Below are 24,299 nucleotides of genomic sequence, written 5' to 3' on the forward strand. Positions count from 1 at the left end.
ACATCAGGAAGAGAGCTAGACTACAATCTCTCTCTCTAACTCTGCTCACACTCATGATTGCTCCAACACAAAGATATAGGAACTGGTGCCTCTACAATATATAGGTGGTCACTCTGACTTAAGCCCCTTTTGCTGTGATCATATAAATTGCAGCAATACAGACAAAACTCAATGAAGACACCAGTGTTTATAGATAAGTGTTCCATATGGTCATGTCCACATATACTCCCAAACGCCCAAACCACATTTTAGCCTTTGTGCTTCCCTTTTCAGCAACAGTAACCCATCCACACAACAAATAACCCATTCACACAACAAATATTGTTGTGCAGGGCAGCAGGGGGGGAAGGGTATTCAGAAGAGGAGAAAGAGAAAACAGCCTGGGCAGACAGCTATGCTGTTCTATAGCCCTCAGTCTGAAAGAAATAAAATCTAGCTAAATAAATATTTAAACGCAAGAGCAGGTAAACATCAAGAATCAAAATAATATTACAGCCCAGAAAGGCAATGTAGGCACCTTCAGATTAAAAATCTTAAAAGTACTTTCTTGTAAGAACACAGACATTTCTTTCTTCTTTCTGAACATAGCAATCCTTCTAGGGTTGCCATACGTCTGGAATATCCCAGAATACTGCAGTCAGCAGCAGTGTCTGGACGGAAGTTGGTAAAATGTCCAGGAAAATCTGAACGTATGGCAGCCCATGTCGGCTGTGTCGTTTTTGCCAATAATCAATAAAAATAGTCCCCAAACATCAAGTTTTTATGTGATTTTGCAAAAGCTTGAAAAAAGAAAGCCCAGCAACTTTTCTGTCCAGATTTTTACTGTTTGGAATATGGCAGCCATGGCTGAGAGGCTATAAGATATGGTAGATGCCCCACCACCATACCACCAGATATGTCACTGCCATGAAAGCACCCCTATTTTACTACACCAGACCCAAATGCCCAACAACCATCCCTACTCCTGCAATTGGGGGTGTCGGGACAGAACATCCCATAAAGTGGGCAACCATGCCACCAAGTATAACCGCTGCAATTATTTCCTATGTCTTAGCCCACCCCCTTCGTCGTATGTACCGGTATTTTGTCATCAATGGCCACTAGTCATGAAGGCTGCATTCTGCCACCACTGTTGAAGGCAGTATGCCTCTCAATGTCAATGTGCTGGGCATCACAAGTGGGAGAGTGCTGTTATGCTCAGGTCTTTCTTGTGAACTTCCCATAGGTTGGCTATTCTTATGTTCTTGTCTGAAGCATATCGCTTTTCCTCCCACCCCCAACAGTGGGAGAAGTATTTCTCCCACACAAAGGAGACAGACTTCCTGCCCCACCCCAACAGAGTAAGTTCTCTGTTGGTACAAGCCGCACACTCCACTCCACTCACTGTCATTGCTAGCCAAATGCTCATGTATTCCCCCTGCAGGATCAAAGCTAGGATGCATGGAACAGAACAAACTATCGCTACCACTGCACATACACCTCAAATGCAACTCCAAAGGGGAAGGGATATGGATACTACAGTCCCCTCCTCAGGCAGAGCCATGTTCACAGGCAGAGCACTCAGGTGACACCACTTACACCTGCCCAGAGATCTATTCAGATGTTGTGTTGTATGAGCTCCCTTTCCTTCCCTTTGCACATTTTGCTCCAAACCAGTGGTTATAGGAATGTCTGGAGGCACCAGTAACATTTTCCTTGCTGACCAGGCTACTGCAGCTGATGGACTGGGCGTGCTCTGGCATCACCATGTGTGTTGCATGTATGGTGATGCAAAGACATGTGTCTCAGTCATCATAAGCTAACTGGTTCGCTCCAAATGTGGGAAGCAAAGGGATGTATGTTATAGCCAACACCCCTATTGATGGGCGTTCCAGGGATGCCTGCTATTTTTAAGCCTTTTTGTATTCTGCAACTATTTTCTCCTCCCAGACTGAACACATACAGCAAGTTGTTCCACCACAATATTCCCACCACCACATAATTGGTATACTGTATAGGATTGCTCTGCCCATCTACAGCAACTGTTTTCAAAACACATTTGAGATACAAATTGGTACAATTTATGATAGAGTATGTTCTTTGATCTTAGGCTAAAAGACTACATTCCTTTGAGATTTGTATATACAAACTATCCTAAAAAAATAATCCATATACAAGTATCAAATTTTGGCCAATTTTTTTTCAGCATACTGCTTTCCTGCATTTTGTGCACATCATCTTTTTATTTTTCCTGCACAAATGTCAGTTCAAGGAAATGTTTTATTTCTGTAATTATTCACTTTTTGTTTTCTATTATGACCTACTGTTGAAACAACAGATTGATGAACTCTCATTTAATGAGACTACTTCTGCTACATTCATTTCATCTACCTGCACATCTTCCATCCACTTTCAGAACAAATGAGAACTTCCAGTTCACTTCTTCCTTCAGTCATACTCATCATAGTGCAATGCCAGTCCACCAACCCCTCCTCTTACATTTCAATCTTTTCAACAAGAAATACCAGTTGAAGCCACATAAAGGTATTTAATGCCCCCTGTATGTCTGAATGATAAATCAGGAAATAGCCACCTGCCATTTCAGCTTTCATGTTTAAGGGTGTAAATTTGCACATTTAAGGGGGTGTATTTGTAATGCAATAGAGCAGTATGTGTGCATTAAAGCATGGCACTTCACAAAAGAATGTCTAAAATTATGGCAATATGCTACATGTCATGGAGTTCCCTCCCCAAAATGCATTCCATCATGTTGCTAGAAGCCACAATTTACTTACAAATATCTATGCTATTCACAACACTGAAGGCTAATTTAAGATTTTCCTTTCCAGAAACACTCTATTCCACTAGGGGCTAGAAATCATTACAGGGAAAAGATTACAATAGCACACTAGAAAGCTACTTTGAGCCTCTATGAAAAGGCAGGGCCAAACTGTTCTAAATCTACTGGTCAGGCAGAGATATTCTGAAACTGACTTAGGTTAAAAATCCCATGTCTAACTCATGGGCAGAAAGACACTCCCACACTACAGGCTTTAGTCACAGGAATGCAATGAAAAACAGCCCAGGGCAAGACAACAATATAACTTCTCTCCCTTGTCTGCATGCAGGCAGGCAGAACAGATGTAAAGTAATAAACCTTGTGTCACGGAGCTGACACTTACATAGACTGACTCAAAATCAAGCCCTTTTACTTGCTTTCCAGCTAGCTACAAATGAAGCCCAACTTGGTTTAGATTCAAACAGGCTCGCAATTAAACAATTAAATTGGTGCACGGTATGCCTGGGCAATATATCAATATTTCACCCAGGACTGGTATGAGGAGCAGACCATGATGCTGGCTTCACTCAGTGGTATATCGCTGGTGAAACCCCCACATTCCTGAGTCCCTCTGCTAGCGACTTCCAAGCAGTTAAAGGATCCCCCGGCCCACCACTGACACGGGGGACGGGGACACCAGGGATGGCTCTGCGGTGTTGAGCCCTCCTGATCCCCAGCAGAGACACGCAAAGGAGCCCCAGTGCTCTCCCCGCTCGTACTGGGATGTCTCAGCTGGGGATCGGGAGCCCTCCTGCAGCCCAGCTGAGCCATACAAACAAACTGTGTTGTCCCAGCCTGCTAGGTGCTGGGGTGAAACTGCCTCAGCTCCTGCAGTGAGAACTATGGCAATTTCACCTGGTGCCTTGCAGGCTGAGACCAATGCAGCTTGTTTTTTCCAACATCGTGGTATACCGCCAGACTGCAATGTTTGGCTGGTAATATATCACGATGTTGAAAATCTGATATTGCCCACCCCTAGTGCACAGTTGGAATAGAAGATTTCTGTCTACACTTTCTACGTAAGTTTTTGCCTTGAATTTTCCACAGAAGTTTATGTATACACTCACAATATAGTAAAGAGGCGAATGCAACAGAACCCAATGATGAATGAAGACAACTACAGAAAGATATCTGGAGGCAAAGGTGGTTCAGGGATGAAAAGTGTAGCTGCTACTTCTGTAACCTGATTAGAGCACCACAGAAAGGGAACCTACATCACAAGCAATTTCCTACTCCCTGAAATACCATTGCTACTAGTTGAAAGAGGGAACTACAGCTATTTCAAGCTGGGAAACTAACATCACACACCAGAAACTTCCAGGGTCCTGGAAAACAGTTTATCTCTGAAAGTTAATTCTGAGATACAACCTGCTATATAGCTCCAAGGTCCCCTTGCAGGCAATAAACAGCTTCAGGAGAGGTTAGTTTTTGACAAGACAACAGTGCAAAGAAAAAGCATTAAAGAAACACAAACCCGTATGCATAGTGTGGTAACCAACCCTTCCCACATATGAAAAATCAGAAACACTAAATGCACTAGCCAATTTAAAGTATTGTCTTATTTGACCCTCAGTCTGAGAAACCTGTTGTACAGGGATAACCTTGTTGCTTTAATGAACATCACCAGCTGTTATCTTTTCCTCTCCCTTTGCTGCCTACATCCCTATTGCCCCTTTCATTCCAGCTACGTACTTGCTTGCCTCTTCAGTCACTAAAGGACACTGAGAAAACCCATACCTGGATGTGTGATAGAATGAAGCACAGCTACAAAAATCGCTGCTTTATCAATAATCAAAAGATTTTTTAAAAAAAAAAATACAAGAGAAAACAATGCATCCTGCAAGTGAAATTTCAGCTCTTTCTGTAAACACAGGATGAAGAGAGAGGTGAAAATGGAAGCAGTTAATTTGTAATTAAAATGATGCTTTTGAAAGCTGTGTACAAATGAAATGTTAAAGGAGGGGTCTCAGCAGGATTTTTCTCCCATAGTGAGCCTGGCATCCTCCCACCTTCATAAGGTATGTGACAGACAGACCTACCAGCAATATAAATGCTAATTCAGTTAGTAGTTCAGTCTCTCTCTCCCCCCCCCCCTTTTTAGACAGGTTGTGTGCTTTCTTTTTTTCTGAAGCTTTACATGTGCATTTATTCATTTAAATTTTCATTCATGTGTTTTTATAAAGCAATCTCTTTTTCTTTGAAAAGGGGGAGGTTGGTTCATGACATCAAAGGTCAGCAGCCAAACAACACTGGACACAGCTGTTTTCCAAGGCAAACTTGAAGAAATGTTTTCCCCCCAAGCTCCACTAGAGAGTAATTCAAACATTAATCAGGAAATGTATTTCCAGAGTGGCACCATCACTGACGTTTTGTTTGTACATAGCTTTAAGTTCACTCTCCCTGCCCCCCTCAAAAAGCGACTAGTTCTAATATTGTGTCTTCTCTCTTCCCTGACAATATCCCTTTAAAGAGTTTTGGATGTCATTCAGCTTGTGACAGCTTGATGTTTTGTTCCCAATCTAAGAGGGAGCTGTAGTTAATTCTTCACATTTTAGCTCCTTTGATAAGTTTGTATTGAAGTGGCAATGGCATGTGTTTTTAAAAATAACTTGTGTTGTGCATGCAATAAAGTGAACTTTAAAAGTAGACTGAGAACAAGACCTGCAGGCATAAGGGCATCTCTTTGCTAGGATTATTGTTTTGGAACAGAGGCATTGTAACACAAACCTGTTAAGACACTAATTCTGATTCAAAAACAGGCTAATATAGGTTCTATTAGGAGCGACAAAAAATGTTACAAATAGGGAACCATCTTTCAAGTTCTCCACAACACTTTATCAGACTGGATGTTAAGAAAAATGAGGATGGGATATAGAGGGGGGGAAGTAGTATGACATTTAAGGCCCAAAGTCTGCAGTGCCTTAAGATGGACTATACAAATAATGCAGGTGTTTGACAGCCTTAATTAAACAAGTCTCCCTTTGGAGCAAAACAGCTTCAAGGTCATGCCAAGGTGCATACACACCATACACCAAAGCCCCATCCCCAAAGAAAGGAATACTGGGGAAAGTAGTTTACCCCGGAGAGAGCTACAATTCCCAGCACCCTTAAATAAACCACAGTTTCCAGGATTCTTGCAGAAGATGTGCTTTAAATGTATGATGTAGATGGGACCTAAGTGTTGCTGGAACCAAAAAAAATAATGGCTGTAGTCTTTAAATTGAAACTATTAAAGCCAGCAGTCACTCAGACCTTTCACCAGCACCAAGTAGAGCACAAGGGTTTCTTTTCTCTCGTGAGACAGAAAGCAGAAGTAAATTAAGTAAAGAAAAACATTGTATTTTTTATATCAGCCAAGCTGGAGATTAATTTTGAAGCACCAGGTAAAAATAGTCCAAAGCAGCCAAGCAGAATATTGTTTAGTGGTTGCGGGCATGTAACCCCTTCAAAGCAAACTTCCATCTTCAGGTGGTAGTAGATAAATTTATTTCTAGTTTTAAGACCTCTCTTTTGGATAACAAAATTTGATATTCACCAGAGTGCACAAAAAGCATAGGTAACCCACAGTGGTCCATTAGAAAAATCTGAAAGTCACAGTAGGATAACAACTTTATTAATACTGCTAAAATCTCACAGCGTAATGAACAAACTTCTGAGTTTTCTACTACTGTTCTTTATGGAGGATCTTAATCAAAATGTGAGCAAGGGAAGAGAAAAGGGTGGGTATGGTTTTGAAGACCAAACATGTACTGCCCTCTCCACTACTACTGCCACCCTTTCCCTTTGAAAGTAATCACAGTTCTGGGTTTCACTGTCTTGCCCAGGTAAGGTTACAGCAGCTATTCACAAGCGCGGTCCCACTACTGATTGGCACGGGAGTTTTTACCTGCTCCGTATCCAACCGGGACCAGTTCACTTCTCCTTGGGCAATCTGGCATACCTCGGCTTGCCACATTGATCCTGAACTTAGTGTGGACACTGCATAGTCCACAGCAGCCCTGAACTGATAATCACACTTCTATCATCTTGATATAAATTAGCTACATCACATATGGCCAGTTCCATACTCAGCCATTCTATATATGGAAAATATAACTCTTAAGTATTCACACTACTGCCACTTCCTTCACCGTTACCAAACTTCTTTTACATTGCCTCTTTCGCACAATTGTTTAAATAGGCTTTTAATCAAGGGGTCTGTCTTGCCCCACCAAGTGTCACTCCCCCCACCTCAAACTACTCGGGAGTACAACAGCATATCACAGGACAGTTACAAATGGGTCATAAGCAGTGTGGCCGTGTTTTGCTTCCCAGTGCTTACAAAGTCAGGAGAGCAATGCAAAAGTACTGCAACAGCATATCCAGTCAGCAGTGTACAGTATTCTGCTTCCAGTTACAATGGTTGCTGCTCTGCTGTACACCTGGAGGCAATAAAGGGGCAGCTGGCAACTCACTCCTGCAAATCAACAACCCACCAAAACTGTAACTAGCTTACTTTATCAAATATCTGCTTTAGTTATTTGTATGGCACAGGAAACCTGAAACAAACATTCAATCCCATATTAAAAAGCTTCCCTTCTTGATCACCTGTTCTTGCTCACCGTAGGCAAGTAGCTGCTTAAAAAACCTGGGTTAACTGAATGCCAAAATGCTTGGCTAATTTGTAATTAAGTCCAATATATTTCATTAAATCTATTTACAGATGTGCCTTGGACTGCATTTTGGACACTTTATGCATATATATCTTGCTAAGACTAATAAATAATCAGCTGGCATGTGTATTACTATGTCTGTTTCTGAAAAGATGGAATTAAATATTTTAGTCTGCTGTCAGCTTTATAAAGGTTATGGTAGAGAGTAACATCTCCAAATCATCTCTGCCTCATTTCTAGCTAAGCCATTGCTGACTTTATGCCATATCCAGATGGACTCTGGCTATGCAGATGTCAGCTCCTGTACCTTATAACATAGGACATTGGTACTTCAACTGCCTTAGGGATGATTCAGAAAGCTAATGGATACTAAACTCCCATTTAAATCAATAGGAGCTGCAGACTGAAAATGCCCTTGCTTGAAGAACCCCTTCACATTTTTTCAGCTGGTATTGGGGGGGGGGGGAGAGAGAGAATATCCCAATATATACAGAGTAAAAATGAACAATTCTCACTCAATCCAGTATTTCATATTAATATACCATACAGAAATAGATCTTCCCCTCAATTATGAAATACTTTTCTGTCTGCAGATTTTATTATTCATAGACACAGCTAGTTTAACAGTGCAATTTATGTTACATCTGTCAAATGCCTAAAGTCTCAGATGCAGGCTTTCATTAGCAGAAGTATGCTCTCAAAACTGGTAACATGATTAGCAATACATGAGATGAACTTATAAATTATTTCAACCATTTGCCATCTTTCATCCATGAGTGTTTTGCTCATATTTAAAAATGCAGCATTGCAAACCTCTGGCCTAATATTATTCCAAGCCTTAATAATCCTTTACAAAGTTTAGTTAATGCAACTAAATTCACCCAGGCTCTTCATGCTACAATAATTTATTCAAATAGGGGGCAAGGGTGGATAGATAAGTTCCCAGTAAAGATAACTGATGTAGTTCACATATTCTCATACATCATCTGATTATTCAGCAGCTGACAAATAACAAAATGAGTGAAATAACTCAATTGAGATGCATCATGTTTAAAGTGACATGAGGTGAATTTGGCATTATCTATATTTACAGATTGGGCACTAGAAAAACACCACCTTCATATCAACCTACATATTTCAAGACTTATCATATGTACTCAGATTTTCTACAGATAAGATAGGTAAGTTTCCTGTAAATATTTTTCCCCTCAGACCAAGATTTTCAGTTTTGTCAGAAATATTTATTATGAATAAATAATATTCTCTCGTTTACAGGCTCTCGTTTACATGGGGGTTATGTTCCAAGGCACTGCATGCGTCAGTGAAATTATGTATAACTGAAGCCCATTGAAAAAGCCTGCAAACAGGCTTCCGCTTTTTTAGTGACAACTTTATGACGTTTCCAGGTCACTTCCAGGTTCAGCACAATACACGTATGCATGGTTGTGAATATATTGAACACGCGTAAAGGCGGGCTGCATGTGTGCGCACATGCATATTTGGGGGGAGAGTGTATAATATACACATTTATATGCATACCTATTTCTGCACCTCAGCTTACTTTTGAGTTTGGATATTGTACTGTATTTCCTTTTTGTGTCTCTTGAGGTGACATGAGAACATATGAAAGTTCTATCTAAGGACTCATTGATTCACACAAGTCTAGGAAGAACCTTGCTAGACTTGCTAAATGAGAACTATCTACTCCAGCATCCTACCGCCTTGAAAGCTAGAAGCTAAATGGCACCTTAAACTTAGGTTATGGGTTCATTTTTTCACACGGTCTTTTTCAGATGTGTTTTGTTTGGGGTTTTTTTAAAAAAATAAAGGGTGGTCTAGAAATTATTTCAAACAACAGCCATCATGAGGAAGGTTTGGTGCTAATACTGACCAACTTCATGCCACCCAGTAAACTTCATTGACCAAGTTCTTCCCAGTCCGATACTAGCACTCAACAGCTACATGAAATGGGGAAATGTTTAAGTTATGTGCTTCTGGCTATTAAATATTGCCATTTATATATTTACTTATTTATTGAGACTTAATTCCTTTATTAACTGTACTTTCCAAGTCTTTAGTAATTAATTCAGAAGCTTCAAGAGAAATGTCACTTAGCAGAGGTACTGAGTTATTTCTGCATGTTTGCACTCCATTAAATACTGTAAACCTCTGCTGTCAAAGTTTTCATTAAGGATGTGTTACAGACTAACCTAATTTAAGGTATTAAAATGAGGCACTCACTAAATATGGAAGTCCAGTTTTCATCTACCAAAAATCAATCACAATTTTTTTAATTGCCAAGAAACTATTGAACTTGCTCATAATAAATTATGAAAACTTTATTTTTTTTATTTAAGGGTATCATGAAATGTCAATTTTAAGGCTACAACTTGCTATAAAGCTACAGTACATGCTTTTCAATTACAAGGCAAAACATACTGCTTTAAAACAATAAAAAAAAATTGTGCCAATTCAAGACTCACACTATTGAAAATGTACAACATCTGTCAAGATTGCTGTGAACTAGCGGTTTTTCATTCACTGCTTTTTACATGGTTTATAACCTTCACATGATGAATTTTGCATATTCAAAAAAAGGCGTAGATCCCTCAGACTGAATTCTTTCAAACTAAAGCAGTTTAGAAGACAGCTTTTCATAACCTCTCATCACAGTATTTGATGGTAAAACTGGTGAATATGTGCCTTTTGATTATGAACACTTTTACTGTCTTTTAAAAAAAATGAAACTGAACCATGTTGAAGACTAACCCTAAAGATCTTAGTACAGTTAATAAAACAATCCTAAATACCATGAGAGATTTGAGGTATTAAAAGCATGCAAGGGTACCCCAAAAACTGCCTTGACATATTCAAAACTTATTTTTATAAAGTTTCCCTTAATAAAGCCAAAAACATCTACTTATAAATAAACTAGCCAACTAAAATGTTCCATTACAAGGAAGATCTCACCTCCCAACCGAGAAACCTGTCTCTAGCCAAGGCCTGTACAAATTCTGACTCACCAAGCCAAATGCAACCAGCAGTTATGTATGGTAAACCTCCTGGGTTTTTTCTGCCTGTCTAGGACAGCAAAACATGAAGCGAATGGTGACTGCAAGCTACTGGCAGGCCACAATAAATGGGCTGGCTCACATACTGAGCAAACCTGCCCAAGCTGCTTCTCTCTCTATCTCCTACAAGACAGAGATATGGCTAAAGATTGCTTTCCTCTTCATTTTGCCTGTGTGTCTCTAGGATCTAGTTCTTATATGAAAGAGAAGTTAAGTTGCTCAGCAAAACGTCCCATCCCAATATTGCTTTGCTAATTCAAGGACTAAGGCCAAATACGCACACTATCTTTAAAGCATTCTAAAAACATTTTTTCTGGGCTCAGTAGTTTGCTACAGATTGCTGGGAATTGTAAGTCTGTGAGGAGTAACGTACAGTGCCCAGGATTACTTTGAGAAGAATGTGCTTCAAAGTCAGTATGTACACAACCTATGGCTACAATCCTATGCACATTCGCCATCAAATAAGCATACATATGAAACTGTGGTACATATCTTGGGCATTAATTATGAATATACTGATGAAAACCTGAATTATGCATAGCAAACATTTATTTTAATTATTTAACAAAATGTATATACCCCCTCAATGATTTTCATAACATTTGACATACAAACACAGTTTTTTCTACTTCCTGATTTCATCTGGGGAAAGTGTTTTCACTTTATTAAACTGCACATCAGTCCTCTAAAGTTGGTATTTAGCAATACCATTTCCATAGATGTAGCAAGGATGACAGAATGACTTGCTCAAGGCAATCCAGAAGATTCATGAAGAGGAGTTGAATCCAGATTTGCCTAGTCAGTACTGGTGACACTAATTTCTAAAACCACAGCAGTGCTCGAAACTCCCATTGTTCTAGGCGCATTTTGTGACAGGGAATTTCATTAGCACGAGCAGTTTCTGAGCTCTGGGTGCCGTACTGCGCCTAAGATTTCAGATTAAAACTGCAGAGTGGAAGGAAAGGAGGGCCTTTTTCTGCCTCTCCACTTCCAGCTACTCTCTGAAGACTGGAGAGACCCTTTTAACAATATTAGGGGCGTGGGCAGGGGAAGGACTAGACCATGTAAAAAATGAACTTAATATTTTAGCTGCAGTTCATTCATTTTCAGCTTTGTATACTTGTTATAAAAAAGGGAGCCTGGACATTCCATTGTTACACCCATAACCTAAGTTTAAGGTGCCATTTAGCTCCTAGCTTTCATCTCAGTTTCTAACACTGAACCACAGTGACACTTCAATCATGTATTAAGTGTAGTGATCTCAGATTACATTTTAAAAAGTGAGGAAATAGGGAAAAGGTTTGACTAATAAATTTCACAGAACACTTTAACTCTAGTTGGCCAAGACTGCTGATAAAACAAAAAAAAATTAAGCTCAGAAATTCACTGTCCCATCTTACTATTTGCCAGTACTTTTGTGATAGCCAATTTCAATAAATAAAGAGCACTCTGAAGATTTGGCCCAAACAATTCTAAATGCACAAACTCCATAATTATACTTTTCTAACACCCCAGATATTTATAGTTCCCCTGCAAGTATCACAATCCTATGTGTGTTTAGACTTAGATATAGGTTCTCAAAATTCAGGAGGAAGGCACTTGCTCCCAGGGAACTGTGCATAGGATTGCAGCCTAAATGAATTATTTGGGATTATAAAGAGCAACAGTTTAAAATACCATGTTGACACTCCTTTGGCCCACCTATCCCTCCAATGTTTATGTAACATACAATGAGCCAAGTTTATTATTATCATTATTGTTTATTAAATTTGTATACTGCACTTCATTCAAAGATCCCAGGACAGTTCACAACAGAAAAATACAAAATGAGAATACAAAATACATTTTTAAAAAACCAAACCAATAAACTCCCTTCCACATAAAATGTTAATTCGCTGAACACAAGATTGAAGAGAAACATTTTCACCTGGCATCTAAAGATATGGCATCTCCCTAGGGAGAGCATTCCAAACAGGGAACCACTGCAGAAAAGGCCTGTTCTGGTGTCACCACCATTCAGACCTCTTGTGGGGAAAAAGGGCCTCCGATAATGATCACAGGATAGGTTCATATGGCGAAAGGCGGTCCTTGAGGCATTGCGTTCCTGAGCTCTTTAGGGCTTTATAGTCCAAAACCAGCACTTTTTATTGGTCTAACTTAACTGGCACCCAGTACCATTGGGCCAGGATTAGTGTAATATGCTCAAACTATCTTGCCCCAGTGAGCAACCTAGCCACCAAATCTGCACCAGCTGAAGTTTCTGAATCATCTTCAGAGGCAGCCCCACATATAACGTGTTGCAGTAATCAAACCTAGAGGTTGCCAGATGACCTAAGTTATGCTATCCCTGTCCAGATATGATATGGGTGCAGCTGCGGGCCACAAGCAAAAGCTGATGGAAGGTACTCCACACCACTGAGGCCTCCTGAGCCTTGAGCAACAGCAAAGGATCCAGATATACCCACAAGCTACATGCCCACTTCAGAGGGAGTGTAACCCCGTCAAGAGTTAAACTATGTCATTTTGATATGGGCAGGTGCATATTTTGAGGCTACTTTCAAATGTTATTTTTATTCTCTACAGAGTGGCATTCCAAATATGGAGGAATAGTGGACCAATTTAAATCACACACCCCATGTATCTGATGAAGTGGTTCATGCCCACAAAAGCTTATGCCACAATAAATTTGTCTTTTAACGTGCCACAAAATTATTTTGCCTTTACTGTAATATTGTTATCCTTCTGACATTACTCCATATTGTATCATTTATATAAGGCATTTATATATTGCTTGATCATTATCAATTCTAAGCAGTGAGAGTAAAAATAAACCACACAGAGAACAAAAAGGCGTCACTAAGCCAAACACTACATTAATATGCCTGGTGGAAGAAGAAAGTCTTGTCGTGTGCCTGACGTTCAGCAAGGAGGGTGTCTTTCTAATCTCAGGGGGGACTTTCACAGGACTAGGCCCGCACAACACTGAATGCTCAGCTTCCAAAGTAGTTGCAAGCTGTGAATCTGAGACGTGGGGAACCACAAACAAGAGACTCCCCCAAATTTCTTTGTGCTCAAGCAGGAATATAAGAGATCAGGTGGCCCTTAAGATATCTTGGACCAGAGTTGTTAAAAACCTTGTAAAAATACAAGAACCTGGAACCTGTCCTGGTAACATATGAGAAGCCAGTGCAAGCTTTTAAGCACCTCAGTTGTGTGCTGGCAGTAGCCTGCCCCCATTAAAAAAATCTGCCCACTGCATTTTGCATCAGCTGGAGCTTCCAGACTAGGCTCATGTGTAGCACCACATACAGTGCATTGGAACAATTGAGTCTGGAGGTTATGAAAGCATGGATCACCATGGCCAGGCTATCCCTGACTAGGAATAGCTGTACCTGATGCACCAGTAACAGGTAAAACTGTAGTTCATACATTTCCTGAATACACTTGCATACTAACTGGCTACTATATAATAGTAAAACACTGATTTGTAAATAAAGACATCCTTAACCATCATAAGGGGATATTCCTATAATTATTTTAAGCTTAGATAGTACCCTTCAACTCCCATCATCCCTGACCAATGCTGCAGCTGATGAAAAATGTAGTTTATCTGGCATGCACTACATTGGCTACCCCTGGCGCGCGCGCGCGCTCTCTCTCTCTCTCTCTCTCTCTCTCTCTCTCTGTGTGTGTGTGTGTGTGAGAGAGAGAGAGAGAGAGAGAGAGAGAGAGAGAAGATTTCTGTTTGGTTGTCTCTGTCCACATGCAGGACACAAAGCAAGGTCACTGAGTGCCTATCACTTTCCAAAAATTGCTGGTTGTTAGTGAGCAAAACAGCGTTTCTTCATGAAATCAGAAGTAAATATCCTCCTTGTTTGGTTAGTAAAGTAATAAAATATTCAGAACTGAACACACTGCAGATCTCAGGGAGTTACAAGGCATAAACGAAAAAACAAGTTCACCCAGGTGGGTTCCAGTGGATGATCCTAGGGAAATACAGAATTACATCTCCTGGATCCTATATCCTAGCAGGTTTGATGGTTTGCTTGTTCTTTGGTTCAAGAAAAAGCCCACAGTAGTAGCAGTCAAATAACTAGGTCATATTTTTATGTTTGACTCAGATGTCTTTTTTTTTACCTGGTTTTCTTTTTCTTTTTTTACAGAAAAAGTAGACTTCAACTCAATTTGAGTGATAAAGGATCATGATTACAGATTAAGATTAGAAGAATACAGGCTTTAAAATATGTTAGATTTTTAAATTTCATAAACCAGATTTTTAAAAAAAGACACACAACTGAAATGCTAATAATTCAATCTTTTATTTTTAAAAATAACCCCCACAAAAGATACCAATTTCCAGCTGCATATAGATATGCTCAACCTACAACTATACTACTGGTTTACTGCATGCTTACATCATTGTACAGTTTGTACTTGACCAGCAGTAGTTTACTACTGTGTCCTCTGGGCTGCTTAAAATAGCTAGACAGTGTGATTTGAAAGGAGAGTGTAAGTTTGTCTGTCCTTCTAGGCAGAAATAGTTTGATAGAGTATTGATCAGGAGAATCCACAAGTAGGATTCCCACCTGTTTATTTAAGGAGGGGGGGGGGAGGAATACCATCAGATGCAATAGAGGACAACACTCTTTTTATTATCAACTGTTGTGTAGAAGAGGGAATTCCAGCAGCATGAGAAGCTGAAACTACAAAAATTAGTTCTTCTACACTGAAACACCCTTTTCAAAAGCACTTACACCCTCACAAGCGAGTATGGAACCTTCACTATGTCATCTTATCAGCATAGAAACAAAGTAGGGAGGAACAGCAACGGTTACAGAGGCCCATTTGTGTGGTCAACAGCAATGACCATAAGTCTCTTACTGACGATCATCTTCTGCTAGCAACCCAGCACAAAGCAAGAGACCCTTCCCCCTTCCCCCACATCACAGAAATCTGAGAAGGGAGGAGTCTCTCAGCTTCTGCTGGACAAGACAGTCAGGCTATGTGCACATTAGCAGCTTAAAACACAGTGAAATAAGTTTTCCCCTGCTGCATTTCAAGTTGCATGTGCACATTTATATGCACACTACAGAAGATGCGGGGATGTCTTCACTGATGCATGTTACCTGTTTGGTTTCCTTGCCCCTGCAACCCCTCCCTCCAAACATGAAGATCTCATCTGTGCATAAGCTGTCATCCACGCATGCACAATGGCTGTCTCCAATGCGCACACCTCAACTTAACTGCTAAGTGAATGTGGCTTAAGTTTTCCTTCCAGGTTGAAGCTGGTTTGAGAGAAAAAGCATCAGACAGCAGTATTTCTAAAGAAACTACAGCAGAGCTTTCTAAACTTTTCACGTTGGTGACACATGGGGAATGTTTGCATGACACACTGCAGCCAACACACTAATGTGTTACAACACAGTTTGGAAAGCTTTGAACTACAGTACAGGGTTGTTAGTAACAACATTTGTATACAGATTTATACTCAGCAGTGGGAGTGCACTGGAGCCAGAATAAATGCTAAGATGTATGCATCTGCAGACTCTTGTTCCTCTCCCAAATTCTCCAAACCCAGCATGATACAAGACACCTCACTTACCCAACAGTCACAGTTGGGCAATGCCTTTAGTAGGGCCAGCCAAAATGTCACCAAAGTGTGGCAAGCTTTTGAGTTCTCTAGAACTCTTCATCAGGGAAGGTGTTACACAAGGTCTCTTTAATTTAGCACAGCCAAGGACATCCCCTCAAAGCACTTGGTAATACTATACAATTTGGCTTCATTTGGCTTTTTTACTTAGTACATCAAAATTAATCAGTGGCTTTGCTAAATTAAAGGCTGCCATGTTTCGCTTTACTTCTGGTCTCTGCCTACCCAGCAACCTGTGTGTTCCATTTAAGGTTTGGGATTGATCTGGGTTACAAATTAGACCTTAATTTCTCAGAAATGAGTAGCAGTCATTGCTTTTTTTATCCCAGAATTCTACATGTGTAACCTGGTTCCTATAGCACCTGAGAGGGACTTATCCAGCCTGCAATCTTAGAACAAGCTAACCTCACAGCTACAACATCATCCTAATGTTTGAACCTTGTTTTCCTTTGTCTCCCACCCACCCACCCTCAACCCCTGCTTTGTATACCATCTTGCCTGAAGAAGAGTTCTGGTTAACTTGAAAGCTTACCACAGGTTTTAAAATTTATTTAACAAGTTTATTCAATGACTAAATAAACTGAATAATGTGCCTCCTAAATCTGTCTTGGGGGTTCTCTCAACCCCTCAGAGCAGATTTGAAGATTGTGCAGAGCACACATAGGAAGAGGACAGGGGAAGGTAAAGGGTTGTATCAGTGATGACAATGGCTTGCTACAAAGGTCAGCCAAAGTATGAACTCCCTATTGCTTTACTCTCCATTGAAGCAATAGTTCAACCAGAAACTATGCGAGGATAAGCCACTGTTGTTGTGTGAAAAAGGAGGGATTGATCATCTACAACTAACCTCTTCTTGGTTTAGAGTGACATCATTAATTGGAAGTCTATTCCATTTATTTTTAAAAATAAAATAAAATGCAATAAAGTCTAATACTTGTCTCCAAGATGTAATGGGAGTGCTTTATGTTTTCCTATGACAATTCCTATGCACACTTACTTGAAACTAGTCCCATCATCTCAGTGGGTTTTCTTGAGTAATCATGTGCAGGTGTAAATATGCAAGTCTGAATTTTTCAGGTCTAAGAAATAACTCTAATGAAAAGAAGAACTGAAACCATTTTGAATTACTTACTACAGCCCAATGTAAAACTAACACTTTATTTGAAAGTGTACCATCATTACTGGCTCTGCCCCAGGACTACATCAGTCACTTTAGCTAAACATTAAAAATAACCTAGTACTGAAGCATGCTCTCTATACATTACAAATTATGTCACATATTTTGCTCTTTATTCCACATTACTCCATTTAATGACTTCAAAAGTATTCAAATTAAATAAAAATGGAATAACAAAGCGTCTGCCAGAATGTTTAGAATTGAGATTCTTAAAAATATTTGCAGTTCTTAAAGTTGAACAGAAAAAGATGTATCTCTCATTGAATACTATTGTAAATAATTCCTTACACTACGACAGGCATAGGCAAAGTCGGCCCTCCGGATATTTTGGGACTACAGCTCCCATCATCCCTGACCACTGGTCCTGTTAGCTAGGGATGATGGGAGTTGTAGTCCCAAAACATCTGGAGGACCAAGTTTGCCTATGCCTGCATTAGGACATAGGCCTAACGTTCAAAATCAGGTATCAGCTGCTCAGCACAAAGCCAATTCAATAAAAGAAGACGTATTTAACTTTTTTTGGTTATCTGAAATTCAGCTACCACAATTTATATATATAAAAAAGATTTTGCCCAGCTGAAAGAAATACACATCTAGCCCACAAGTACTGTTTTCTCTGCTGTTTTATCAGCATACTAGGTATAAAGGTTTCTGAAGAAATCAGGACCAGGCATATTTCAGATCATACCAGCCCCACAAATGCAAATTCATGGGGGCTTATTACATGTGAACTTTCAGGAGAACAATAGAATTCATGTCCTCAAGTATTAACAAGCAACTCTTAATTTAAATGCAAATCATATCTAAGATTATCTTACTGAGGTGAAAGTTGACATTTAATAAAATACATTGATCATTTTTACATTACTTAGTGGGTGCAGTGCAGAAAATTATTATCTCCAGCACCCAGAAAAAGTTGCTTAATTTAGACAAAACCTGAACCTATCACAATGTAGTTCAAGAGCCTGATCTGATACTGAACTCATGGATACCTGACACCTGATTTTTAAAGAAGTGCTCATATGAGCAATGCAACTGGTAGAGTGCCTTTCCTTCCCTAGTGAGTAACCACAACCAGCCCACGTACATGTGGAATTAGGAGGAAGATCATCAAGGGCAGAGGGAGTGACTTCCAAGAAGACTTAAAGCTCTGGCACTTCTAATTTATTCCAAACTATTAATTCATAAAGTGGTATTAGTCATGAAACACCTGAAAATATTGCCTTACTGTATCAGTTATTATTCTTAAAGCCACAGGATAGTTTGAACACCTCATGTCAAAAGCAGAACCAATAAGATTTTGAACAGTCAGGAAAGCAATTACAATCACAGGCTCAAAGGAAAAAAAACATTTTAATTAATTTACAAATAGATGGGCACTCTCAACTATACGTTCCCCTGTCAATGACATGATCCTTTCTATGGAACCAAGAAAACCCAGAATACTCCCTTAAAAAAAATTATATACCATGTATACTTGCTGTAAAGATGTCTACTCGGTATGGATATTATTGTATGATATAGTGCATGTTATGTGACAGTGGTTGTTCTAGGGTCTAGAGCAGTGGTTCCCAACATTATTTTGGCCATGCCCCACCTAAGCATCTCTAAAATCCTGATGCCCCCAACCCCTGGTGACATATAATTCTTATTATTCAAAAAGTGAATTCCTATTCACATGGAGGAAGCCTAAAAGGCCATTAACCTGGTCTAAACAAGCTTCCAAATTGCCCCCCTTAAAAATCAAATTGCCCCTCTGTGGGGTGTGCCCCCTAAGTTGGGAACCATGGGTCTAGAGTTTTCTTTGGCAGGCATTTCAGGTCTTCCAGAGTCACAAATTCTGATATCTGTGGAAGGTGAAAAGTTTTTTCCCCCCTCTCTCTCTCTCTCAACTCCCACCGCAGCATCTTGTTAGGTTCAGCGCCACACTGAACTTCGTCACATTATTTCTAGCTTCAATGCACTTAAAAGTTTTAGCTGTTCTGAAAATCACCAGCTGCAAAATTGTTCAAGTTGTTTAGTTGAGAGCTTCCCCCCCCCCCAAAGCCAGCTTGGGTTTTTTTCATCTCCATATGTACACTATTGCCATTTCACTCCAAAGACAGTCTTCCAGCTTCCAATTCCAGGTGACAACACAATCTACAATCGTCCACACCGATTCACAGGCTACTACACCAAGCTTATTACTAAAGAATCAGGAGCCTCTTTCCCAGAAGTGGAAGATGCACATGTGTCGCCAACATGCAGGCGACAGAAGCACAGGAAAAGTCCTCCCAGCCTCCAAGGCCTTCTCCCCTCTCTCTGCCCCTCCACACAAAAAAAGCCAGCGTATTTAATGCCCTTCATATTAAAAGAGAATACATACACTAACACACTTAACACCGACCCACAAACACACAGAGGAAGAGCAAAGCACCCCTGAGAAGTGGAAGGAGTGATGGCAAACAACCCGTGGAGGAGAAGCAGCGCTGAATGGGACAACTTTTGTGGGAAATCAAAATGCTGATTTTTTTGTGGACCTTAGCCCCCCACCCCACCCCTTTGAGGAAAAGCAGCTTCCATTTCCATCCTGCCTACCACATGTTGTTGAGGGGGGGGTGTGCTTCTGGTGGTTGGGGTGTTGTTGTTGTTTTGTACTCTTTGTCTCTGGGTTTTAATCATTTCCTCGGTTTATTATGGCTTCTCTTTAGACCCCGCACCTGGCAAATGAAGGCATCATTTTAAAGCCAGGAGGCTTTGAAGAGCCAGCGCTCTTTCGACGAGGCGGGCATCCTCAACGCACTTCACGAGGAAGTTGCGCCCTATTGAACTCGGTGGGACTTCCAACTCCCAAGTAAACAGGATTAAGTTGAAGGCTGGGCCAAGGCATTCCCAAGTTTTTTTGTTTTTTATCCTTCCCCCCGTTTTCCCCTTTTTGTGAGGTGTTCCCCCCCCGTTTTTTGTTCCCGGCCCCCGCCTTATGGAATATTTGCTCGGCGCCTCACGCGGAATTCACCTCAGCACCCACTTATTAGTCACCTCACAAACATCCTGTCACCTCCCGTTCCCTCAGAGGCTGCCTCCTCCCCGCTCCGCCGCCGGCCTCTTCCTCCCCCCCCCCAGACCCCCCCATGTTTACTCCCCACAACCGCCCCCCCCATTCCCACATGGCCGCCCCCCAGCGCCCCACACTCCCTCGCCCAAACCCCGCCTGGGTGGGCCCCCACCATTACCTGGCGCGGGCGCCCTGGCTCCCGGCGGGGCCCTGGGGTGCCCGTGTCCGGCGGGGCTCCCTCTGCCTTGGCTGCGGGCGCCCAACTCGGGCAGGCTCGGCCCATGGAGATGCGGCGGGGCAGGCGGAGGCGGCGGCTGGAAGTGCGCGGCGGCGGCGGCGGCAGCTGCCGTGGCTGTGGCGCCGCCGCCGTTCATGGCGAGGAGGCTGAAGAATCCGGAGCGGGAGCGCGAGCGAGTCCGTGGGGGCTCGGGCGGCGGCGGCGGGCCCGGCGGAGAAGACGGCGAGAAAGCCAGCAGGGCGGGCGGCGAAGCGGCGCCGGAAGGAGCCGCCGTTCTGCCGCCGGCTGCCCTCGCCGCCGCCGCCGCCGCCTCCCCGGCGGCCTGGCCGTGGCGGTGGTGGGGCTCGGGGCGCTCCTCGGCGCCTTGGTGCTGCTTGGCGGGGTCCCGGTCCCGGAGGCGGACGGAGGCGGCGAAGGGGCGGACGTCGGGCTGCTGCACCGCGCGGGGGTGCGAGTTGGCCGCCGCCGCTGCCACCGGCATTCGGCCTCGCTCAGGGGCCGGGGGGCGCCGGTGCCCGGCTCAGCCCCACCGCGCTGGAGGAAAGGGGGGGGGTCCGCCGGCCAAAGCCCTTCCTCTCTCTCTCTAGCCCCCCACCCCGGGAGTAGTTGGGGCGGGCGGTTAGGCAAGGCTGCGAAATATGGGGAAGTGCGGCGGCGGCGCTCGTAGAAGAAGAAGAGAAGAGAAGAAGAGGGGGAGGAAACTTCCTTAAGAGGAGGAGGAGCAGCCGAGCAAAGTACACCGGGGGGGGGGTGGAAGGGAAGCGAAGGGGAGGGAGGAGGGGAGGAGAAAAAGGGAGAGAGAAGCGGCAGCTGCCCCTCGCTTGCCCCCCCCCAACTGCTTCCTCCACGCCCGGCCCACGAGCGTGTGCGGGGTGTTCCTCGTGGGGGTGTAATTCGGTGCAAGAGAAAAACAAAGGTAGCCGATCTCCCCAGGAAACGCAGCAGCTGCTGCTCGCAGCAGCACCGCCTCTTTGCAAAAGCAGCAGCAGCAGCAGCAGGCCGGCAGGGGGAGGGAAAGCGAAGGGCATCCACGCAGCGGATTTCTAAACACGCACACGCACACCCTTGGGCCCTCCTCTCGAAAATACTGGCGGGACAGCGGCGAAATCCACTCCCGATTCGCATCCGGTGTGGTGCTGGGTGGCGGCGGAGAGCAGAGAGCGTGCGCGCCCGTTTGCAAGAAATAATATCGGGATCTGCCTTTGTGCCGCCGTCTCTTTTTTGTATCCCAGGTCCCTGGGAAAAGAAGTTTCTCGCCTCTGCTACTGCAGACCCCGAATGAGAAACTCCCTCCCTCCCAGCTCCGCTGACGCCGGCCTCAAAAGCGCCGCGTAAACTATGCAATGGGGGGGGGGGTTTGTCAGCAAGCTTTTCTTATTATTTTTTTTCTTTCTCACTTCGGGACCAGCCCCGCCCGCTTGGATCGGCCAGAAACAGGAAACGCCGTGTTTGCAGAACTATATCAGAACAGGGACTCATGCAGAGACGGCGATCGATTGCGCCAGCGTGCAGTTCCCCTTCCTATGGAAATAGCCGCCTTTTCGACCTCCTCCCGATTTCCCCTTCTTCCGCACCTCTTCTTCGTCGCAACTGCATCCAATCGTACTAGCAGCTCCAGACATTAAAGGGTTCTACGTGGCAAAAGAGGCTGAATCTGCCTCTCATAGGGGCTTCGTACATCCACAAAGCTAACCCTGCAGTGCAGAGTCTGTTTCCTACCTCCAGGTGCTGTGTGAAGACTGGGCAAGGGTGACTTACTCAGCCCTGTAACTCTGCCAGTAACCACTAAGGGCGCACACTCCGCATCACCTGCCCCGACCGGGTCTGTGATGGCCCTTAACGCCCTTTTACTCATCCCGGTGTATCATCAGGGTTGCTGCAAGAGCGGATATTTCTCACTCTCAACGGAGAAGTATGGGTGGAGTGAAGACAGTCACGTTTGCGAGTGTGTAAACGGAACCAAGCGGCGGTACTTGCTCCGGATTAATTAATTCGGATTATAAAACCCCGAGCTTGTGCCGAAAGTACTGTAAGGCGGAGAAGGGGAACAAACCGAGCGCCTCTCTACTCCCTCCTTGCATGTGTTAAGAGCTGCTTTTTAAAAATAAAATGGAACGAGGGTCGCTGTGTTTTCTCCGTGGCTATAATGGACTGGAATACAGAACATTTATTTAATATTATTATAGTAGGTGTGTGTTTATCCGCACATTGCATAATAAAGGGGTCTTATATTGCACCCGTGCATGTGACTGATTGCACGGCTGCATGAAATGAGTTAACTGTCAAGAGGCTGGGGAACAGCGGCCTCGCATCTCTCCAGCTGATGCCGTTTTCGAGGAAGAAATGCTCTCCCAGATGAGCTCTGACACATGGGATCCGGAGACAGAGTTTCCACAGAGACAGGAAACCTCTCTCGGCGACCACGGGGTGAAATGTGCAGAGATCAATAGCACTGGAGAGCTCTGCCTCAGGCAGACCCGACGAGCCAAACCCGGAATCATCCTCAAACACCCCCCCCCAGCTCCCAGCCGCTTTCCCCCTTCTTTGTTCCTGGCGATCTAGGGGGAGGAGTGGGCGGGAAGGGGAACGCAAGCAACCAGGGGGCCTTGAAAAATAATAAATCTTTATCTGCCCCATTGCTGGCCTTCTGGCACTTCTTCAGCAAGGAAAGGGCCCTCCTTGCATGGAAGGAAGCGCAAAGTGTCATTGCAAGCAAGAAAAGACAGGGCTGGGGGTGTTTGGTTTCGTTGCAATTCCTTAATTAATAGCAACGAATTTCCTTCCTGGTGCGCACTTGGCGAGGAAATGGATCCTGTTTCTCGCCCTCCCCCACCGCCTCCTTTTAAATTTAAGACACGCTTTCTTTCGGGAAGCCGTCCTCCCCGGTGCTAGGAAGTGAAACAAATAGCATTTTTATTTTATTTATTTTTTTGGTGGTGCAATCGATTGGACGGCCGGGCGATTGCACGAGGCTTGATCGCTCCAGCTCCCGGGCTGGCTCTCCATCCATCATGCATTGAGGACAGCGAGGGAGGGAGGAGGGGAGGCAGTGTGGGAAGCAGGCGATGAAAGAGCTGCCCGGACAAAGCTGGGGATCTGACTGATGGAGGAGGAGGAGGAATTGGGGCGGGGGACGGACGGACGTTGGAGGAGGAGAGAAATCGAGGGATCTATTATTTACTAGCACAGAGCAGCTCCAGGGACTGCAGGCTGCGTGGCCACAGCTTGCCCCTGCGGTTGTCAATCACGAATCTTGATCTGGGCTTCCCGCAACTTCACAACAAGAATAGCAATAATAATAATAATAAGAGTGCAGCAACTCTGCCTAACGCGAACAAGGAGCTTTTACGATCCCGATTGCTTGCTCGTTGGCTGGCCCGCTTGCTTGCGCCCGCCTGGGCGCACGACCCAGCTGTTTGTGTGTATTTTTAAAGGAAACCTTTAGTGCGCAGTGTGTTTTCCGTCCAGCGCTGCTAAATTCTACCTTGGCGGCGGGTTTAACGTAAAAATAAAGGAAAGGACGCTCCGGAGGCCTGTAAGGGAGAGAAGGGGGAGGGTTGCGCCTCGCAAGAGGACGAATCAAGTGCGTTGCGCGAGGCTGTCATGGTTTTTGGACAGCCCTTTCATGGGTGGAACATCTGGCAACCATGCTGCAGACG

General features: G+C 43.3%; 2 protein-coding genes across 2 annotated transcripts in view; both read right to left on the bottom strand.

Moving 5' to 3' along the window:
• RNF38 (ring finger protein 38) overlaps positions 1–20,776 on the bottom strand; it is an 80,515-nt gene extending 59,739 nt beyond the window's left edge. The window contains exon 1 of the mRNA XM_053370268.1: positions 20,581–20,776. Coding sequence (XP_053226243.1) covers positions 20,581–20,776 — 196 coding nt within the window. The remainder of the gene's footprint in view (positions 1–20,580) is intronic.
• On the bottom strand, positions 20,773–22,775 carry LOC128404585 (uncharacterized). The gene has a single exon (XM_053370272.1). The coding sequence runs from the start codon at positions 21,763–21,765 to the stop codon at positions 20,773–20,775; it is 993 nt and encodes a 330-aa protein (XP_053226247.1). The 5' UTR covers positions 21,766–22,775.
• Between the last annotated feature and the right edge of the window lie 1,524 nt (positions 22,776–24,299).

The sequence above is a fragment of the Podarcis raffonei genome, chromosome 17 (genome assembly GCF_027172205.1).
Source record: "Podarcis raffonei isolate rPodRaf1 chromosome 17, rPodRaf1.pri, whole genome shotgun sequence".
Classification (NCBI taxonomy): Eukaryota; Metazoa; Chordata; class Lepidosauria; order Squamata; family Lacertidae; genus Podarcis; species Podarcis raffonei.

What these genes read in the sequence shown, in the direction of transcription:
- LOC128404585 (XM_053370272.1), bottom strand. Translation starts at nt 21,765, where the DNA reads ATGCGAATCGGGAGTGGATTTCGCCGCTGTCCCGCCAGTATTTTCGAG.